The sequence below is a fragment of the Molothrus ater genome, chromosome 1, assembly GCF_012460135.2.
Source record: "Molothrus ater isolate BHLD 08-10-18 breed brown headed cowbird chromosome 1, BPBGC_Mater_1.1, whole genome shotgun sequence".
NCBI lineage: Eukaryota > Metazoa > Chordata > Aves > Passeriformes > Icteridae > Molothrus > Molothrus ater.
The window spans coordinates 135,426,203-135,448,166 of NC_050478.2; the positions used below are offsets into that span (position 1 = coordinate 135,426,203).

The following is a 21,964-nucleotide window of genomic DNA, read 5'->3' on the forward strand; positions in this document are numbered from 1 at the left end:
ATTACTTCCCTGTTGGACTACCCTTTTTCTAATAAAATGAAAGTGAAATAATTAAGGAGAACTGGGAAATGCCTATTCCAGCCATTTGTAGTCTGGTGTTTTTTCAGACTTTGACATATCCCTTATAAATGCTGCTGTGAACATGTTTGTGACAACATCTCCAGAAGAACACCCACTGCTACCTACAGTACCATTCCTCTGAGTTACAGGAACACAGAGAACCCAGAAGCTGCCTGTGCAGTGGGATTTACGCACCACCTTTGACCATCCAATCTCCTCTATGTCCAATACTGAATAATCACCTGGGTGTGGAATATAATGTAGACCTTTATTCACATGATCTCTGTGTGGGTTCAACCTAGATGGTACTTGTACACTGAAATGATGAAGTATACACGATGAAGGACAGAGGAAGTTGATATAGATGTTTCTGTCTGCCAGTGATTCCTTGCTTGGATCATATTTGAAATCTGATGTGTCTCCCCAAAAAGGAACTGAGCCAAACAAAATCCATTTATATTCTCCAGCTACAGAGTCAAATAAACAAACACTTAGATGACTTAATCTGGATTTTTCCCAAATGACACATATGAATCATCCAGAAAGTTCCTTTCCATATGCAACAAAATCCCTAACAGGCAAAACTATTAAGGTGTCAAATATAGAAAGCAGGCAGAGCATCAAAAATCCATCATTATGGGAGATAACATAGAGCAGCAGAAGAAAGGCACTTCTCCCTCAGCAGTATTAAAGCTGGTATACTAAATACAAGGCAATATGATACCAGCAGGAGGCTGCACTGGGTGGGTGAAGTAACAGCAGCAGTGAAAGAAGAAAAGATCAACAATGGCAGGAGCAGGATATGCTGAAGACAGCAAATGCTGAAATGACAGCAAGGTCTCTTTTCTTCTTCACACAGAAACTGAGTATGCCTGATTTTACCCTCAGACCACTAATCTAATCTTGGATAAAAAACTATGAACAAGACAGGGAAGGGAAAACCTGGTATGTTAAAAGGGTACTTACTCTTTGGATGTCTCCTCTGAGGGTGGGGTATCTGAACAAGATCACAGTGTAGAGACAGGCATTTCCCTCCTGTTCATCTACCATTACTTCTGCTTTCCTGAACTACTGGTTCATTTTTTTTGCCTTACTATATTGCCTTTGAGGTTAATTTTAAGTATTGAAACTGAGCCTATTTTTCTTACAAGACTACAAGGCAGAGAAGTGACCATAAATGCTGAGGCATTTTTGGTCAAGAATGATTACTTCTCACATTTGCTTATTATGTTTAGTATTTGCATACAATATTCTTCTGCTTTTTAAAACAGATTTACTACTCAGAATTTCAAACTGAGAAACACAGACTTGGATCCAGAGGAAAAGCAGTAGACAGCAAAAAACTACACTTTGGTGATGTAGGGATTTTCTCACTCAGGTTCAGCAGAGTGAGACTTGAGATTTCACTTGAACGAGGCTCTCACTATCCGGCCCTTCAGGGGCTGCGGTGGGCGCCAGTTGTCAACAAGAGGGCTCATGGGTTCATTCTCAGGGTTCTTGGAAAGGCTACGGAGCTTTGCCATCTGCAAGGAAGAAAAATTCAAGCGTCCATGTGGAAGCACTGTGGACCTTACTGCCTAGGACAAAACTCTGAGATGAAAAAGGAATTTTCTTGCATAGTCACAAGCACATAATGACAACGATAGTCGCTAACAATGCTGAGATTACTGATAAAGATTGCTGCAGCCCAGGAGCTTGCACTTTTTCTGTGGATCTTCACACTCTTCATCCACAGAACAGTTCATCATCTGACCCTTACCTGGGCTTCTTTAGGATTTTTCTGTGATTCACACCCACGGTGTGGAAAAAGAATACAGCCAGCTCCCAGCTGGAGCTGGACAGCAGGCAAATACCTTGTGAAAATACAGCTATCTGTGAAGGAGGATCCAGACCTATGTCAGTGCAAGGCAGTGATAGTAAAAGCTGGTGCAGAAGTTTGTATTTTGATCTGTAAGGCACAGATATGCCAACTGGATTATTAAGTTGAATCATGAATTCAGCACTCAGCTGCTGTTATTCAAATTAACCTAATTTCAGTGTTGATAATTGTCATTAATTGTTACCATTTCATCCAAATTCAAAATAAATCTATTTTGAAAACAGCCATATCAGTAGAAAAGATATACCCTGACTTGTGTTGCTGAAGCAGAAAGTGGTATAAATAGCCAAAATTTTTGACACAAGAACTAAAAACGTCACCTTATCCAGACAGGCCTTTTTTTTTTCTTCTGTAAATGCAAGTGGTACATTAATTTGTATGAGTGTTCAGGTTTGTAGGTTGCAGATTGTTTAATTTTGCTCACTGATAGCTTTTAAGAAGTCAAGGTCTGGACCAGCAATTTCTTAAACCAGGAAACCAGCAAAATATTAGTCTCACTTTCCACTTAATTGTAAAGCATGTAGAATGAACTGAGGCTTCCATGATGGCTGAATTTTGTTGCTCAGGGGCATTTCTGCCTGAGCAGGTTTTCTGGATCCCAAGAACACCACTGCTGAGGCTGTTCCAGGAAGTGTCCTGCAAGAGCACCTGATTCTCAGGGTCACTTTCACAGCCCATTTCAACTGTCCATTCTACAGGCAGATTCTCACTGTCCATAGCTAAAGCTTCCCCTATTAAAAAGTGCAAGTTAACACAGGGCTTGCAAATCATCACCCTGGCATACTGAGACACTGCTGAGAACTGGAAAAGGAGCAGCAGAACTGGCTGGAGTTTACCTGGTCTGAGCTGACTTCAATTGGCTCCCGCAGGAGAATCCAAGTGATGCACTCCTCACAAGGGGGTGTGGTGAATGAACCATGGTAGGTCCAGTAGTCACGAGATTTGGGGAAAAGAATTGAAGGATCAAAGTGCAGAAAAGGAGCCTCCTTCCCCTTAGGGAAACAAAAAAATTCTCTGCAGCAACTCTAGAGATCTGCATCTTAAAAGTCATCAGTATCTACATTATTATAAAGGAAGCAATTAAATACCAAGATTCATGCAAGAAATCAATCTCCTTTTCTTCTTGTCAAGCACTATCCCAGAAATTAATAACTGACATTTTGATTACTTTCATAAATTAAAAGTTACAAACTGAATTGTGTGGGATTAAAGCAAACTAATTTTTACATTTTTCTATTCTGGAATTATCAAAATTGTGTTTTATTTTGGGCCATTGAGATAAAAGTTAAAGCCTGTGGCATTGCTGGAACTGTTACCCTTTTTATCCAACAGGATAATGGCCAGGCATTTATCCCAGATTCATTACAGTCTCCTCTTCTGTCTGGAGGAATTTAAATCTGCACCTCTCTCCTCCCAAGATTTTGCTCTAATTATATATTCATGGTGACACTCTCGGTCTTTTTGTTGGTGCTATTACACTTAGTAAAAAATTAAAATATTTCTTGTAAGAGTACTGGGTCCTAAATATCTTACAATTCAAGGTGATTACTACCAGACAAGGGAGAAAGCAGACATGAGACAACACTTCCTGCTAAGTCTGCCACCAAATAGGATTGTAACTTCACAGGACTGTGATGAGTATTCCTTGTTCCCTCTGGGCAACAAAAACTAACCAAGGAAATGCAGTTCACTTCTCTATTGATATTTTGGATACAGTTCTGGGAAGGAAGACATATTATTCCTATTTCCTTCTTCTATCATGGAGAATCTTCTCTAGATTAGAACAAAGTGAGTGACAGAAGCTGAAATTGTTTCCATGCATCATTGCACAAATTAAGAGTAGAAAGAGTGACTCCAGTTGTATCCTCCTGAAAAGATTATGCTGTAAGTTCAATATGAATTTGCAAATAAATTCACAAAATTGTGCTTTTTCAGTAAATACAGTACAGTGACCAACTCCTTTGCCTGTAATGCATCAGAGCAATTGAAACTGCATGTGTGATAAATACACCAGCAATACCACCCATTAATTTTTCTGAAAAATAAGTAATCTTGGGAAAATGTCTGTGATGGCAGAAAATAAATAAGAGATAAAATACAACATGTGATCCTTTGCATATGCACTTATATTTCTCTGCTTTACTTCAGCTGTTGCTTTTTCCAGAACTGCTACATGTAAATGGCCAAAAAAATGATATAGTCATTATGAGAGAAAGCTGAGGTAGGGGCATGGATAGGGTGAAAAAAAATAACCTTCAGTTGCCTCAGCAGAAACAACTTAATTGCATTTGAAAACTGAGTTGAAAAAATAAAATTAATATGACTCTTACAAAGGAGAGAAGAGCAGTCAGGCTCAGACCTGCACATCAATGGCAGCACACACATACATGCATTAAATGCAAGGAATTCTGGCAAATTTGTAAGAAAATGCCAACAAATTTGGTGATCTGGTAGCATGTTCAAGGAGAAGCAAAAAAAAAAAACAGAAACAACAACTTTTAGCACTACTAGAATCACAAAGTTTATAATGAAGTAGAATTGCTAAAGTATACCTAGAGATTAAGTTTATTGTAAATGATAATGCTAAGTGACAATAGATGCAATATTGCAGTTCTCTGCAAATAACTCGCTTCAGCCACTGCATCCATGTGATAGGTATGGATTGGTGCCTCAGATCATTATTTTAACTGAAAAACAGTTTGGAATATATTTGCAATGCTATTTGTGCTAGTATCATAGGAAGAGAGAACTCAGGACTGGGCAGGAACTGCACCATGTAGTTCCTTTTATAAATACAGTACCTTCTTAAAACTAGTAACATTTTTAATCTCCCTTTCACTGACTGGGAGCCTGTTCCATAATTGCTACTAGTTTCTTGTCATTTTAGGCTAACTAAATTTCTGACTCTGCTATGTGCATTTTTTTTGGCCACTGTTGTCTTCAAATTCAAAAAGCTTTTAAGTTCTTCTTGGTATTGGCCCACTGGCATATTTTTTACAGAGCAGTACCAATAAGACTATCAATTATGTATGCAAGGATTGATTAAAAAATCATCTTCAACAAGAATACTTGCAGAAGTAAGGAGTTAAATATTTAATTAAGCAAAAGAAAGTATCATGCCCCACAGTAAAATGTATCATCTCTGGTGCTATGGTTTGGCATCCAAACTATGCCAAAATATGAATCTGAACTACTGATTCCTGCTTCTGTGGCTTTCCAGCTACATTATATCACAAAAAATTGTTTTGATACCTTAGTCTTAATGTTTTCAATTTCTTCAAGAATTCTCTTCATCTCTGGTTTGGGAGTTTGCCCAACCTGTAATGCAAAGCACAAATACTCTATGTTTTTCATACTGTGTTTTTCATCATGTTCCACAGTATTTGAAATAAATTCAGCACATCCCATCTGCCACATTAGGCAACAGCAGTCTCAGAGAATCGAGTAGGGACTGACAGAAAATTATGTGTGTTCAGAGAACATCCAAAATAGCAGACTCCAGTAGCTGGCTTTGCAATTTGGACATGTGTTGAAGGACCCTACAAGGCATCCCGCCTGTCTGAGGAATGGACTGCACACTCAGTGTCACTACCCAGGGCTTAGCCCTTGGCTCCTGCTTCAAAAGCAACCCACAGCCACCATGGGACGTCTGAGCACTTGGCAAACTCTTGATGGCCTGAAGGGCTGTAGTTCCTGCAGACACTTCCTTCTGCAGCACACACACACTCAGATCAGACTTGATGTAAGACATGTGATAAATTCATGTCTAGATGACCTCAAGCTATAAGGTAAATGGGTAACTTTATTGCTTGTGTTCATGACATTTAGCACTTCCAAAAGCTTTGACATCCCAGAAGAGTGAAGGCAGTATGAGTAAGATGTACAGTTATTGCCATGTCTTGTTCCAAAATAGATTAACTTCAATTTCTCAGGAGATAATTCAATCCTGTTTTAGTAGTATCCCAAAACCCAGTAATGGAACATGACAAATTCAGAGAAAAACAACAGCTCCTTCATCAAAGAGCAAGAAGGAAACAGGGAAAGAGGGCCAGAGAAGACAATGATACTACTTACTTTTCTAGATCTTTTAGCTGACCTTAGCATGGTTAATAGGAATATAGTGATGTGCTTTTTAAGTTGTGTTTGACAACATAAAACTTTAGCTTAAAATAGACCAAAAGGAATAATAAAAGAATTGAAGGACATAGTCATAGGGGAGAATCTGGACAGGTGCTGACCTTCAATTTCGACTAACCACAAGAGAAAAGGTCAGGTTGGCTCACAGTGTAATAGAATTAAAACAACACTGCATCTAGTCTGTTCAGGGACACTGTAGCAAAATTAATTACATCCTCTTGCTTTTACAAATGCCACTTCCTAGTGATAAAACAATAAAAGGACACCTATTCCCTGATGGTGTGTTCAAGCTGAAATGCCCACCTGCAGCTGAAAGGACTGAAGTTTCTGTACTTTATCACTATTAGGCTTTGTGCTCGTTAGCATTTCTCATTGTCCTAAACCACATGTAGATCTGATATGAGGATTACTTTCTTTCTGTTGAATTTATAGAAAATCAATCTGAAAATACTGGTGGAGTATTATTTTGTTTAAAATTTTCTATATTTCAAGGTTAGAGTGTTGAGTGGTCTTATTTCATCATCAATTCTTTCTTTTTGGAGTAGGTTCATTGAACTCATTTTGATTCCTAGCTTGTGTGGGAATCAATGAAAGACCAGAGAAGGGAATCAGTCAACATAACCTTGCTGACAGGCAGATACAACACCTGCTAGGAGCCAAAAGACACAAAAGATGAGAGGAAAAAAAAAAACAGCCTATGCAGACCCTCCTCCTCACCAGTGCACACCACAGGAAAAGGCTGCAGGGCAGGAAAAAACAATGGTAACTTTTCCCCTAGTGCTAGAGAAAGAGGAAAAATACAAAAAAAAAATACAAAGACTGAATATTTACTACTTACTTTCAGAAAAATTCCCACAACAGCTACACCATCAGGTTGTTTTAAAGCTCCAGCAAAATTACCGTGTTTTGGGTTCCAGTGCACCATATGTAACTAAAATCATAATTGAAAGTCAGTTCAATAAAAATCAACTAAAACTCAGTTTTAAATACAAGAAATTGTCAACAGCACAATCTGCACTTTAAATTAAATTAAGAAAATATTCTGGTACACAGTAAGTAAAGGAATGGACATGAAAAAGAAAACTCTATGTAAGTATTTCTTACTGCTGTTCCCATGCTTTTATATGCTTATGCTTTCCATAAAGCATTGCTTTGCATCTAATTGAAGCATAGAACAAAGAAAATTGAGTTTACCACATAATATCAGACAATGCAACTATAAATAGTTTAATCCAAGCACATGACACGCACACATGCAGTGCATAAAACACCTACTGACATGCACTTCATCTCAAGTACATTTTTAGATCTTCAGGTTATGCAGATGTCAGCTCAGGGATTTACACTGGGTTGTATGCAATGCATACGTTACTGGTTTGTACCTCTTACTGCTCTCAGCACATTGTACTGGAAGGGAGTGGGGATATAATGTGACATTTCTTTCTCATATCTACTGTGGGATATAATGTGACATTTTTTTCTCATATCTACCTTCAACAATGCTGTATTTTCAGGATATATTTCAAGTTTTTCAAAAAATTTGAAAAATATTTTCAAAAAATATTTCAAAAAAATCCCTGTCCAGAAAATCTCTAGCTCATGCATAAAGCTACAAATGCTGCAACCAGCAGTGTGCAATCTCAGATTAAGGAGCGCTGGAACACAGTCATACAGGGGGAAAAGAAAGTATTTTTTAAAAAGTTTATTTAAAATAACAACAAAAAAATTGTCTTGAATATGAATTAATCTATTGTTCTCTGTTTCTTTTCTCTTGAGGATAAGGATTTTAAAGCTAAGGATAAATCTGGAGCAACCATATATCTTTGGTTGAAATGTAGCTGAAGTACATATATTCCAGGCTTTCTTCTCCCATCAATGAGTACTGCTAACAAAAGTAACATAAAAAGTCTGTGCTTGAAGTAGCCAAGAAATAGTTTGAGGAAGCAGATTTTTTCTCTTTAGCTGACCACAGAAAGCAGAATACCAGCAAAGATTAGCTGTGGTTAAGAAACGGGAAAAAAATCCTAAGCCATCACCCACAGTCCTCTCTGCAATGTCTGTGCACATTGACCCTGAAAATATCTGCCTCAGTTTTGTCCTGTGAGAGGTGAGCAATGCTTCTCCAGGCTCTGGGCCTTGAGAATGTAGCTGGAAGGCAGGGAAACAGTACTGCAGGATTTTTGTGGGCATAGGTATGTATTTTGAGCCTTTTCTCAAATAAGGTAGAGGAAGGAGGCAGCCTTTGTTAGCAATTCTCTACCCTCAATAGCTAATTCACTTACATTTAAGAGCTGAAAAAGTCTTCGGGGGTCTAAAGTATTCATGAATTTTAACAAACTAGGACAACAGCTCTGCAGTGGTTTACATTAAAAAAATTAAAAACCAAATAAACAAAACCCAAACATTATATTTTATGTGGTTCCTGAAACTAAACCCAGCTATTTTAAAGCAGAGATGTTCAGAAACTAAAACATGCTCTGAATCAGTTTTAAGATGGATCTGATTCTGAATGTCAGCTTATAAATGTGCTTTTAGTGAGTTTTTCTATTCTTTTTGAAACTAACGTGATAACTCAAGCCATACCAGAAATGACTAAAAGCAAAAAAAAAAAAAAAAAAAAAAAAAAAAAAACAAACCCAAACTTCAGCAGCTCTTCCTATTTGGAAATAACAGATTTGGAAATAACAGATTGCTTTGTCGCAAATATTTTTGAAACATTGTAAGAGACCAGCAAAAAAACTCTGGCGTGAAGAAATCGTGTTAGTAGATACTTGCAGGGATACATTTGTTGGCAGATGCGACTTTATCCCACTGCATGTTAAGCAGCATCCACGAGTTTCACAGGCGCAGAAAAATTAGTAGCGAAATACCTCCAAGAGGGAGCATAGTTAATGTGTTCAGATGATGCAAAACGAGTCGAATTCCACCACGGAACGCCGCTGTCGAGAGCCCGTCCTACCTCTGCCGCGTACTTGACGCCGTCGATGACGTGCTCGGAGCCGTGCTGGTCGCAGGAGCCCCAGTGCAGGTGCAGCTGGCGCAGGCGGTAGGCGCCGCTCAGCGGGCCCCCCCTCAGCACTGCATTGGGGACACGGCGTCAGCCACCGCCAGCGCCCCGCGGCTCCCCGCCTGCAGCCGGCCCGCCGCCGGGCGCCCGCTCCGCCCGCCAGTTTACCTGGCTGCGGCTAAATTGTGCTATCGGGAGCTCAACTGGAGCGCGCTGTGAGTCAAGCACAGAGTCAAACCCCAGCTGCCCAACCTTCCCTTTTCTCCTGGCAAGTGGACACACTACAGTTCCTGGTATGGAGAGAGAAATGGGGTGTTCACAGGTGATTCTTTTCAAGAAAGGGTCTTTTTAAAAAAGATTGGTGTTAGGGCCACTCAATTAACCAAAAGGTGCTTCAGAAAGTACTTCCAGTCCATGACTGGCATACCTTTTACAGGTCACCTTGTGCTGCCCAAGGTATATCCATGAAAGCCTACTAATAAACACCTACTTTATTCTTTAGCTCCGTGTAGTCTCTGTTCTAGGTCAGCCTTCACAAGGCATCAAGACAGCTAAACAATGGTTACAGATAGTTCGCTGTTTCTAAAAAACATATTAAAAATTTTAAAATTATCTATATTCTTGGAAGTGAGGGAAGACAATAAAGTTTAGGTCAAGTGAGTTAGAAAATTGTTCTTGAGCCACCAACAAGGGAAACTAAGAAGCTGTTACTTCTGCTGTGCTTAGCTAAATAATGCTGACCATGCATCAGTCTGACAGTTGACATCAACTCTGACTTTCAAAACATCACACCTGCTCTTTCAGCCTGGAGATTCTTTTGAGCAGGGACTGCTTAGAGGATAAGCTCTCAAATGTATTTTTCATTCATTACCTAAGGTTGGAATGAGTCGTGTTTCCTTACACAGAAAGCTGATAATGTAATTCACAACTGCTGTGCCAGAAGGCCTTGTTTAAATAGCATTCAAGTTTGAACTTCTACCAATAGCTTTGAAGTTCAAAGTTAACATTGAAATCCTCTTTTGCCCAATGGTCTCAAATGAATTCTTGATATCCTACAAGTAGGAATACCTACACAGAGCAAAAGGTTTAACTTTGCAGTTTCTCTTTTTAGTTGGTAGGTGTCACAACCATCAAGAGGAGGGCCAGAAGAAAAGCACTTTTGAGACTTAAACATGTAGCTCCTCTTACTTCTCTACTTTGTTCACACATAAAAAATCATAACTCAGTATAGTATTGAGTAATATTGAGTAAAACTTCTGTAGAAGACTTCAATGGAAAAATATTTACATTGCTAATATTATTTCACCTTTAAATATGGGACAAAAAAGGCATAGAATCTAAGGCCCAACTCCTCAAAAGGATTTGGTCGCCATTTTCCAGTGGAATCAATGGGAGGCAGGAGTTGAATTTATTGTGATCTACCTACATTTAAAAGCTAAGTCCATATCAGGTTTGGGAACTCATTTACCACTCATTTCTTACAGGTGGCCCTTTCCAGAGCTAAAATACTGTGATGCACTTGAAAACAGCACTTCATAACAGCATACAAATCTCTCTAGCATAAAACCAAATAATCTTTTTAACATCCAAATTTTTCCATGTGTTTGAAAAAAAAATTATCTTCAACTATATTTCTTTTTCCAATTAAAATGGAATCTGTGACTATTACTTATCCTCATCTCTTAGCACTGCAGAAGCCAACAAATGAAGGTAGTAAAGTGGTCTTTCAAAATTCTTCCTCATGGTCTTTCAGAACTGTCAAGTATTGTATTTTATTCTGATCATACATGTGCCTAAGAAACAACTGAGTCCTAAATTACTGCCCAGCAACCTGCAGAAAGTAAGGGCATCCAGGAGTGACTGCACACACTGAAAAAGCAGAGGTGACTGGGAGGGGAGAGACAGGGAAGAAATGTAAGGAAGGTGATTTAGAGGAAGCACCGCACCAAGGGCTGCATTTGGTTTGGCCAAACTGGAGGCAGACAACTTCTTGAGCAGCCTAAAACATTTCAGCCTCTAGGAAGCTGTAAAGAAGATAGAACAGAACCACCATGTGAAAATGTTCATTACCAATTTCCTTCCCGTGCTTTCAGTCATGGCATCTATTTTATGCAGAACTTTTGGAAGGGCATTCTGGCTTTTAAACAGAACTTGTCACAAGGGCAGGTAGTGATAGGGCAAAGAAGAATGCCTTCAAACTGAAAGGGAGTATGGTTACATTGGATATTAGGAAGAAATTTTTTACTGTGAAGTTGATGAGGTGCTGGAAGAGGTTGCATGAAGAAGCTGTGGATGCTCTATCCCTGGAAATGTTCAAGGCCAAGCTGTATGCATCTTTAGGATCCTGGTCTAGTGGAAGGCGGTGATGAGGGTATGGTTGGAACTAGATGATCATTAAGGTCACTTCCAATCCCAACCATTCTGTGTTTCTATGGTAATAAAAGTGCAATTTGAGAGCACTGTGTAGAAACTGTGCTAGTGAATACTAAAGGACCATAAAAATACATAACTTAGGGACAGTCCTCATTCTAAATAGTTGAGATTCTGTCTGAGAGACATGGAACAATAACAAGTAGCTGTAATGATAAATAAAGAAATCCAGGAAACAAGGGGCTCATCAAGATAAGCAGGAAAGTGATCTTTCAATGTACTATGGATATATTTCATTAGTGATATAGCTGACTATGAACAAAATCTCAATACAAGTGCCATCAAAGCAGATGCACAAAAATACAATGGAAAGTAACTGTTTTCCATTAGATTGCTTTCCTTCTTGGTGAAGGACCAATCAATACTGTATGCTTTTGAGATGCCTTTGCATTATATGATATTGTGAATTTATTATTCATTTTGACAGTTGTTGCCTGTCTGCATCCAGAGCTATACAGATAGAGCTCTACAATCAAGTTTTGAACAATTTAATTTAGATCTATGAGACTGTTTGCTCTAATTAAATAACAAAGCTGTTTCATAGTTTTCCAGAAACTATAAAATGCTATTTACATAAATGCTATTTTCATAACTTTTTCAGGCTCTGAAGTATCTGAAGAATTACCATGCAGAAGAAATCAAGATCATAGTCAGCAGAAATGCATATACAAGTTTTTGGTTTACAAAGTGCCTCAGAGCTTTCTAAACCCCTCTTGGCACCACTCTTGTCCTTTACACAAACCCTGAAGATGTGGTGTCTGTGTTGAAGGGGGAGACATAGGGAGAAGTCCACCATCCAGCAGAGTATGTATTTCAGGGGTTCCCCTGCAGCTAACAGCCTTTCTGTCCCACTTCAGATCCACCAGAATAAACTCCTGGAGCACCTTTTTTACGTCCCCAAGTGACTTTTCTCTGCTGGCCTGCACAGGCTGGATACTAAAGGATGCTTTTTGATACCCGGCGCTTTGCAAACCTTGATTCCTAACAACCCCCAAAAAATACAAACCGACCTGATCGATCAAAAGTGTCGTCGAAGACGACGCGGCAGGTGCGCCCGTTGTTCAGGATGGTTTTCGCTGCCCCGGGGTCATAGCTGGCGTGCCAGGAGGCGAGAGAGGAGTCGTGCTGCACGTCCTTGCTGTTGATCTCAATGGGCGACTGCTTGTCGCCCTTGGCCAGGGGGTAGTTTTCGTGCCAGCGCTCGGGTCCTGAGGGACAAAGACAAAGAGACGTCGCCCCTGCTGAGCCGGGCTCATGCGGCCCCGCGGTGGCCCCGAGCCCGCTCACCGTTGTCGCTGTCGTAGCCCCACACGGACTGGGCCATGGTGGCGCCGCCCGCTCCCCGTCCCGCTGCCGCGGTCCCTTCCCTCCCGGCCCCTTTGGGGGCTTTTATAGAGCGCCGCGGCTTCGCGTCCTCCCCGCGGGGCTGGGCAGGGCAGGGCTGGGGGCGGCCGCGGCGCAGAGCCGCGTTCTTCCCCGGGGCAGGCAGGGGCTGCCGGCGGGACCCGCGGCTCCCTCCGTGCCCGTCCCGCTCAGCCCGGGGACACAGCGAGCCGGCGGGAGCGCCCCGCAGCCCCGCAGCCCCGCAGCCCCGGGGCCGTGGCTCCCGGCTCGGGTGAGGAGAGGCTGCCTGGAGCGCCCAGCGGCTGCTCCAGCGCCGGCAGCGGACGGAGGGAGCTCGATTCTCCCTCCGCGGACAGCGCCGCGGGCGTGAAGCAGCCCCCGAGATTCTGGACGGGCTCCCAGGGCGGGCAGGCTCCCCCAGTGCCGCTTCCCTGCTTCCACAAATGCTCCCGTGCAACAGCTCAGACAGGCCCTATGTCTGCCTGGAAGGATGTCTCACAGCCAGCAAAACCACTGAGCAAAGGGACACTCTGCCAGCCCCAAAGGAGGCCGTTGCAGACCATTGGCTCAAGTCTGGGTTTGATGTTGTCCAGTCAGTTCTTCACACAGGGAGCTTTACACGGAATATATTTCTCATGTTAGTCAACTTAGCAGTGGGTATTTTAGTCAGGAGAGCATTTGGTTTTCAGATGATGGGGAGTTAGCGACTGTATGGTTGTGTTAGTTGGCTTTGTCTGCACATCTATTTTGGACTCTCAGAGCTTTTCTCTCAAATGCCAGCTTCACTGTGATCTCCCATAGCTTTGTCAGTCCCTGCTAACCCTGCTGCAACTCTGTCTACCTTGAGCTAAAAACTCAAACTACATAACTCAAACTAAATAATATTCCAAGATAAATATTTGAGAGTCAGTCAAAAAGCATCACAAACCATGGAGGTGCAGTGAACTTGTTCAAATGCTCCTTGTACCTATCAGCACTGTAATGCAGCGTGGAAATAAACCTGCATCTTGGAGAGGTTCTACCCTTTGTGTTGGTGAGGTACAAGAAAAAGGTTGAGAAGCTGCAATATACAGAGCTTAGGACTAACTTGGTCCTATTTGATGTCCCAAAACCAGATGGAAGATAAAGTTTCCCCTTCTAGCTGTGCTTTGTAGCTAAACTAATAAATATCTAAATATGGACTTTGTTTAGAGTAACTAAAATTGCTTTATTAAATTTGTTTAGTAAATACTTCTTGCTCTGAGTATAATCATAAGTAGATGCCCTTAGTCCTTTAAGACAAAGGTAGGACAGGATGTCTCACTTAGGAATCTGCATTTGAGAAAATTTCTGTAGTGATGTACATAGTATTTTTACATAGAGAAGATACATCAAATTGAAACTCAATGAACCTTAGCAACTTACACAATATTGGAAGAGGCATCCTTTTACTATCTTTAAAGGAACAGAGATGCGTTTGTCATCAAAGTAGCCTTCAAAACATGTAGTTCCTCATATCTTCTTTAGGCAGAATTCAATTAAGAAAATACGAGGAGGTGACTTGGATACAATGGTATGGAAGAACACATGGTTTTGATTTCAAAAGAGAACTTTGGGACGAAAGAAAAAAACATTTTTTTACTCTGTCATCAATCAAATGGATAATGTCACGTTTATTGGAAGGGCAGGCATGTAAAATTGACACCTGTTGCAATTTTAATTCAGAAAGCTTAGACATTAATCCTTTTGAATTGGTTTTTACCTCATCTGCCTAGAGAGAAACACTTGTGAGCTCATAAAATTCTAATTGGAGCAGCTCATTTTCTGTCTGTATAAGCAGACAGCTTTAGTGGGCATGTTCATGGAAATCTCAGAGAGACTTCTAATCAACTTCATACACACAAAGAATGCTTATTTGAGCCCTTTGTGGAGGTGAGGAACACAATTTTTATTACACAGAAAAAGATGCAAGTCAGTTCTTCCCCTAATATTTAAATTCATTTCTCAGTGTGAGAATTTTTACAATCTTCTTTATTAGAGAGACCCATCCAACAGTGAAAGTCTTCATATTTTAGCTTTCCAGTGAGCTGGTCCTGTTGCACCCAGAGGAGCATCTTTTTGCCAGCTTCTGCACATTGTGCCTTCCAGGCAGTAACTTCCACACAAGTGACAAATGTTGGTACTTGGAGTCAGCCCCAGGTGCTGAGTCATCCCACAGTGCCTCACCGACTGCTTTCTTTTCCTGCTGCTTTCCTCATCAAAGGTAGAGCCAAAAACAATAGTAGCATTACCTGCCTTAAGAGATAATCAGAATAACATTATTTTTGCATTCCTTAGGATCTACCTTTATTCTTTTTTTTTATATTGTCTCAGAAATTCATTATTATCTAACTTGTAAAAAGTTGCTTTTCCAAGAAATAAACACTTCTGTCATAGAAATGCCATTTTAATTAAGAAAAGATCACAGCTTCAAACATTTAAAAGTGGTATTATCTAGTGCATTCACAACTTTATTACAGTGATTTCTTTCTATTTTGTAAACTTTGGACATGTAAAAGCCATCAGCCATCTGAAATAGAAAAGGCAAGAGCATAACAAGTTCAATCTATACCATTCATGAAGAAGTTCAGGATTTCAGTAATTGCAGAAATGGTCTTGCCCAAATCTAGCACCCAGTCACAGAATGACAGTTGGGTGCCTGATGATAACAGCTTATTCAAAAGATTATCAAAATAGGTAAAACAGGGTGGTACTGTTGGATACCTAACACATAAGGTGCTCTTCATCCAAAAGAGGAGTTTGTACATTTGTTACCTAAATGAAAATTTGAAACAGAGGCTTCAGTACAAATAACATACTACACCTGTGGAACACCATCTGTTGGATGTGCAGTTCAGATGCTGCATCTGCTTCTGCTAAACAAAAAGCATAATCATCCTTATCTCACTTACAAAAATACCTTACCTTAAGTCATAGAGACTTTCTTTTTTGAGAATGGAAAGCAGGAATAAGCAGAGTCTGGAAAATGGCTCAGAGCCATGGCTTTACCCAGAGCACACAAAGCATGGACAGGAGAATGATGCATGGAAAAGTGACTGGCAGCAGTTTTGAGCTCTGACATCCATGAGTGACTGGCCAATAACTTGAAATAACTAGAACAACCAAAATACTGCTTCACCTCAGCATGCCAATTTCCAGCTGTCTCCAGGAGCCAGCATGAGAGCTAGGAATGGCTGACTGTGAGGGAACACACAGAGGCAAAAATGCCAGCTGCATGAAATTCAAGAATGCCTCTACTCGAAGCTAAGGTTTTCCAAGTTTCACCATGTCCAGGGATATTTCCCATGGGTGATTTCATGCAAAGGGCTTTGCTGGAGCACAGAATGTGCCCACATTGAGTACACTATTAAATGAGCAAAAGCATTTGCTCAGTGCCTGTGGCCAATCTAAATATAAAATATATTCTACTATATTTAATAGCTTGTGGAAGAAAACAGTACAACAAAAAGGAATCTGATAATACACAGTATGGAAGGGGCAGCAGTGCTTTTTGACATATTGCACATTGCATGCCAGGCAGTGCAAGAAAAGCATGTCACTCAGTGCTTTTGATTGAGGGATGCCATGGTGGCATGCCACAGCCAAAAAGCCAAATTGTCATATGCCTCCACTGACATGCCATGCTATGGAAAACACTGTAGGAATGAATGGAAACCCCTACTGACAGCCAGATCTTACTGGAAGATCTGCCAAAGGAAAATAAGAGGCATATTGGGTTGGTTTTGCTGGTTTTATACAAAATGAGGTTTTTAGCTACATTAACACTTTTATTTGTGTAGCACCTCTAGACAAATATTAGGCAGACTTTTACTGCATGTTTCCAGTTCAGAAGGTGTGTAACTCAGCAGTCTGCAGTTTGGACTTTAGGACCTTTCCCATCATCCTTCTGTTGTGGTTTAGAACTTGCATTACCATTTGCAAAACTTAATATTTAGTCTGTGAGATACAATAAACATGAAAATAAGCCAGACTGTAGATTTAGCAAAAGGAACAAAAAGATGAACAAGCTTTCCTTGTAGCAGTCTACTCAAATGAGCACAGATTGAAGGACAAGTACTAGCATTAAAAAAAAAAAAAAGAAAAAAAAGAGTAAATTTATTATTTATCACATACAAATCTGATACAACAAAATTATAGCGTGTATTTCAGACACCTCTTCCAGATCTCAAAAACTAAACAGATAAACTCTGGAGGAATATGACTCTCCTCTTGATTCCCATAGGGCTTTTCTTGTATGCACTCACACCGAAATCCAAATCTGAGCTGGGCTGTCTACTTTTATATGCATGAAGTCTGACACTGGCACAGTCTGACTTGAAATAATCCAAGTACAGAGTTTGACCTGTACTGTTTGCTTTTATAAGGTTTGTATGTGCCTGTTTGGAAATTCAAGCAGATTGGCAACTCTTCTATATTGAGGTAGAGTTTTATGTATGACCTTTATCTTGCATGATACTCTGGCAGTAGCATTTGCCTGGGAACAGTCCTAACCACGCCACAGAAATGCTAACATGGCTGGAGGAGTCCAGAAAAGTCCTATAAGAGGCATCTCAATGAAATATATAATTAATGATACACCAAACCAGAAATACTTCATGCATATTTTCCAGTGAGATACATCTTCCTCAAAGAGAATTTTATGAGAAAATCATGTGTTTCCAGCCCTTGAAATATGGTCTTTGCAGGCAGAAGAGTTTTCATCTCATAGATATTTTCCAGAAATTCTGTGAGATGTGTTTCCCAGAGTTTTCAGAAAGTCAGTCCTTCTGAATCCATACAATTTGTGCTCCTTTTAAAGGTCAGAGCATAACATCCCATTTCTATCAATAACTGTGTTTCACTTCAATGGAGTCAACATTGCACTCTGAGACCACAAAGCACCTTTGAAAGAATCATCTGCCAATAATGAAAAGGTAACTGGATGTGTGTAAGTATAAGCATTTTTATGTGCATTGCAAGTTAAGCAGTATGTAATAAAAAAGGACTCAGTATTAGAAAGCCCATGCTTGTTACACTTATTTAACAGCAGGTATTACCAGAAGAGAGGGGAAACAAAACTGTAACAAAAAGCCTTTAGTAACCTAGAAACAATATTGGCTGGGAGTGTTAACGTTCTTTCCAGAGCAGTGTAAGAAAACAACAATCTGATTCTATCATGAATTGACAGAAGCAGATTGAAAGAGTGATATGCAATGATCCTAAGATCTAATCTTTAAAAATTGATCTGGCAATACAATAATAGAGCAGTACCCCGTTTTGCAGTTGGTAGTGCATTACAGTACATTACAGACAAAATCCTCAGATTCCATCTTCTGCATTCTAAGTCTCATTTATCTGAATTTATACTGATGGATCTTGATGGACCCCAATGCAATATTCAGCTTTCTCTAATAGAACCACATACAGGCTTGGGCTGTGGATTCTAAAATACATCTCTATTTTAAAGATGGCAGTGCATCTAACAGAAATGCTGTTTGTCTCACAGTTTAGCACAACTCAGCACAGAGATTTGTCAGAGCAAAAAAAAAAGGTTTTGGTAGTTTGTCTTTCACTAGTCCTACCTTTCTGTGTCTTCATGTTCCTCAGCCTCTTTTTAAAAATTTCTCTATGGTGTTACTCTCCATTCTCTACAAATGCGTTGGTTGCTTAATGCATCTTTACACTATGTATTTTGAAAAGAAAAACACAATCCTACTCTTTCCTTTTAATCACATGAATGGATGCCAAGATTTCATGGCTGGTTTAAGATTGATGGCAGACATATTTTAAGTGATCCAACCAAACATTTTCATTCTCATAGTAATTTCAGTGAACTTACTCACATACTCACAGCCGTGCTGAGGTACAGAAATATGTTTGAAGTACAGGGACAAAGTATTCAGATGTTTTCAGAGGTAAGCTCTTTACACTTGACCTTAAGGATGCTTCTGAGTATCTATAAAAGCAGTCAAATATAATAGGCCAGTTTAAATATTCTGAGGGGTGTTTTTTTGTTAGTAAGCCTTTTATGTCATTGTGGAACTGCTCCTCCTAGGCAAGGACAGAATATTTCCAGCACGAATTCTCCTATCTTCCTAACTTCCTAACTGTGTGCAAGGATTAGTAAGGTCTTTGATATGACAAACTAGAGGTAAATAAGGCAATTATGCTTCATCCTTGTAACAAAGACAGTGATCACTGTTGCACTGGGCTGCACTTCAGACTTTTTTGAAAACACTATCTGCATCATACCAAGGAGTGACTCTGAGAGGGGCCCACTGATATTTGCTACTGCAATAATGGTCATGGCTTATAATCCAACACATAAAGAATTCAGTAATAGTGAACAATTAAATGCCTTTTATTATCCTAGCTTGGAGCTGCTAACCCAGAGCACACTGGTAGCCATCTGGATCTACAGACTTTGGCCCTTCCAGCAGTGGTGATTGTACATCCTCCCCAGATTGTCACAGGCACAGATCCTGGTCACTGTCATTGGAAGAGAACATGTTTTTGCCTGTGGAAAGTAGCTGAGAATATAAATAATTCTATTTGGCTCTTCACATTTGCTTGGTGCTGGCTTGATGTCTTTCCCTCAATTCTAGTGATGGCCAAGAACATCCACCATTCTAGACTTGTAAAATGTTTTTGATTTGCTCAGAACTGAGATCAATGTTATGTTTGTGTTCAGGTGCATTCTCTGAGGACATGAATAATGCACCAGTTCACTACAGCACAACCCAGGTACAAAATGAAACAGACCTCATTCGGTAGTAGACCTTACTGGTAAAGTTTAATAAATATGCTCAGCTGAAATGGAGAAATAAGGATTAAATATATGATAATGAAGAATCACAGATCAGGAAATGCCTATAAGAAGTCTCAAGCCCATCAATACTGGCAGCTTGTATTATCAATCAGCATCTCCCAATTTCTCAAACATCCCACATGGATAGAGGAAAGAATTCCTATCTATTAAAAATACAGATTCCTCCAGGACAGCACAACTGTAATGAAAGGGATATGACAAAAAATGAGGAGCCATTAAATTTAGTCCCATCTCAAACAGTGATGTCCTCTGAGGAGCTGTGGTTATCAGTCCCTGGCCACTGTTCACATTGCTGTAGCCATGCAGAGAGCACAGCACCCTATTCTCTACCTCACAGGACTGTGTTAAAGATGATTAACATGATTCTTGCAAACTGTTATTCATCAAAACAGCCACAAGAGTGCTAGATGTTAGCTAACTACTCATTACAGGAACACCTTTGTTGAAGGGGTAAATCTGGCCTGTTCTGAGTGTCTCCATTGCAAAACATCACCAATCTATTTCATTATTTTCTTGCAGAGTAGTAGTTGGTAAGCAGCATGCTGGATGGAACAAACAGCAGATCAAGCACCCAGAACAACCTGAAATACTTGTCAGTTTGTGTCCCTAAACACTGGTGTTTGTAAAGTTAGTTTCACTATTCAGTCTTCTTCCATGTGCTTCTGGCTGGGCATTCCAGGTTTAACCACGTGCTTTTTGCAAAGGTTCTCTCAGAAATTACAGCAAAGTATTTTAAGGCATTAGACATGGAACATATTTTTCTAGCCTTGCATCACTATACCTTTTTTGAGAGGGGCAATGAACCTCGTGTTTCAATTATAGGTCTTACACACACAATTGGGCAACAAGCCAACAATTTTCATCTGTGTATTTCAAGACCAATACCATTTGTTTAGCTATAAATTTGTTTAGCTATGCATTCAGAGATGCTGAATGCATTGTATTTTTACTTTTCTGAGCTCATTAAAGGTCTGAGTTTGACAATGTCTTTGAGTATAATAAAATAATAAATTGCAATCTTGTAAAAAACACGAAAAATTATTTATTATGGTAAAATAACCCATAATATACCCAAGTCACAAGGAAATACAAATAATTTAACTTCAATAGCTGGATGCATAGTCCATGAAGTCAAGCAATCCTTACCCAACACAATTTCTGAGAGTTTAAGGAATCTCATGTGGGCTAGCAATGATCTAACCGAGTCTCTTTGTTTCATCACAGACAGACAACACCTTCATTAAGCCCTTCTGGATTTATCAGCTTTGACAGCAGTCTTATGCTTTTGGCAATATTATGACTTTTCTTTTCTGGGTGCTAGTACACAGACTAACAACTAATAACACTGGCTACTAAACATCCTGTCATACTGAAATACAGACATTCAGGATGTGCTTTTTCCACAATAGATTTATATTTTATATAGTCAGTCATGCTTATATACAGATCCCAACAGCAAGAGTGAAGATAAATATGAGCCATTTTGTATTACAAGAGTTCTACTGTTTTTCAGAAAAATGATGCATTGGAAACTGGTGTCTTTGCTTCAACAGCCACCACTATAGCTTTTGTGCCTCTGTGAAAACAAGACATCTTCCTGTGGAAGAAACCTCCTTATGGATTACAGATAGAAGCTGTATTTTATATCATTCAAACAACTCTTAGCAGTGACTCAGAAAGACTAAGATTTGCTAGACAGTCAAATATTCAGTGAGTCACTTGCTTCTATGGCATAAGAGCTGAAGCTTTCATTTCTGTAGTACAATGGGAGAGGAAAGAGGAGTTCAATGGACCAGTAATACACTGTAGCAGTGAGAAATTTGTGCTGTGTAGGACAAAGTGGTTGCAAGACTTTCCTCTGCTTCCAAACTGCTGCTGGACCACTAAGTGTTCTCTACAAAAGCCCAGCATAACCAAGAATTTAAGCACATGAAGGACTTAAAGTTCATCACCAGATCCTTTGTTTTAGCTGGAGTGCTTATACTTCTACACTTTATAGGCACAGTTCAGGTAAATAACATCTTTACTTACTTCAGATATTGGAGGTTTTTTTAAAATAGCAGTTGTCTGTTTTTAAAGTCGCATAAAGCTTTGCATTTGAAGAAACTATGTATTTATTTAAAAATTAATCTAAGTTGGTCTTGTTACTGAATTAACTTACCAGATGTTCTTTGGGTGTGCTGGGGGAGACATGGGAGAATCAAGCCTGAGCTTCCCTGTTTAGTCTATGGATGTCTCAGCAAGGCACTCTTTGCTCTCT

General features: G+C 39.8%; 1 protein-coding gene across 2 annotated transcripts; it reads right to left on the reverse strand.

Annotated features, from left to right (window-relative positions):
• Positions 1-1,448: 1,448 nt before the first annotated feature.
• Positions 1,449-12,837, reverse strand: LOC118701881 (carbonic anhydrase 3-like). Of its 2 annotated transcripts, none has more exons than XM_036406838.1 (7): positions 12,801-12,837; positions 12,524-12,721; positions 9,036-9,154; positions 6,915-7,007; positions 5,192-5,257; positions 2,776-2,931; positions 1,449-1,583 (listed from the first exon to the last, which is right to left on the reverse strand). In XM_036406838.1, exons 1-7 carry the CDS (start codon positions 12,835-12,837, stop codon positions 1,464-1,466), a joined length of 789 nt encoding a protein of 262 aa, XP_036262731.1. In that variant the 3' UTR covers positions 1,449-1,463. The 2 variants fall into 2 exon arrangements, with proteins under 2 accessions (XP_036262731.1, XP_036262732.1); XM_036406839.1 differs by having other exon boundaries at positions 5,192-5,227; positions 6,891-7,007.
• Between the last annotated feature and the right edge of the window lie 9,127 nt (positions 12,838-21,964).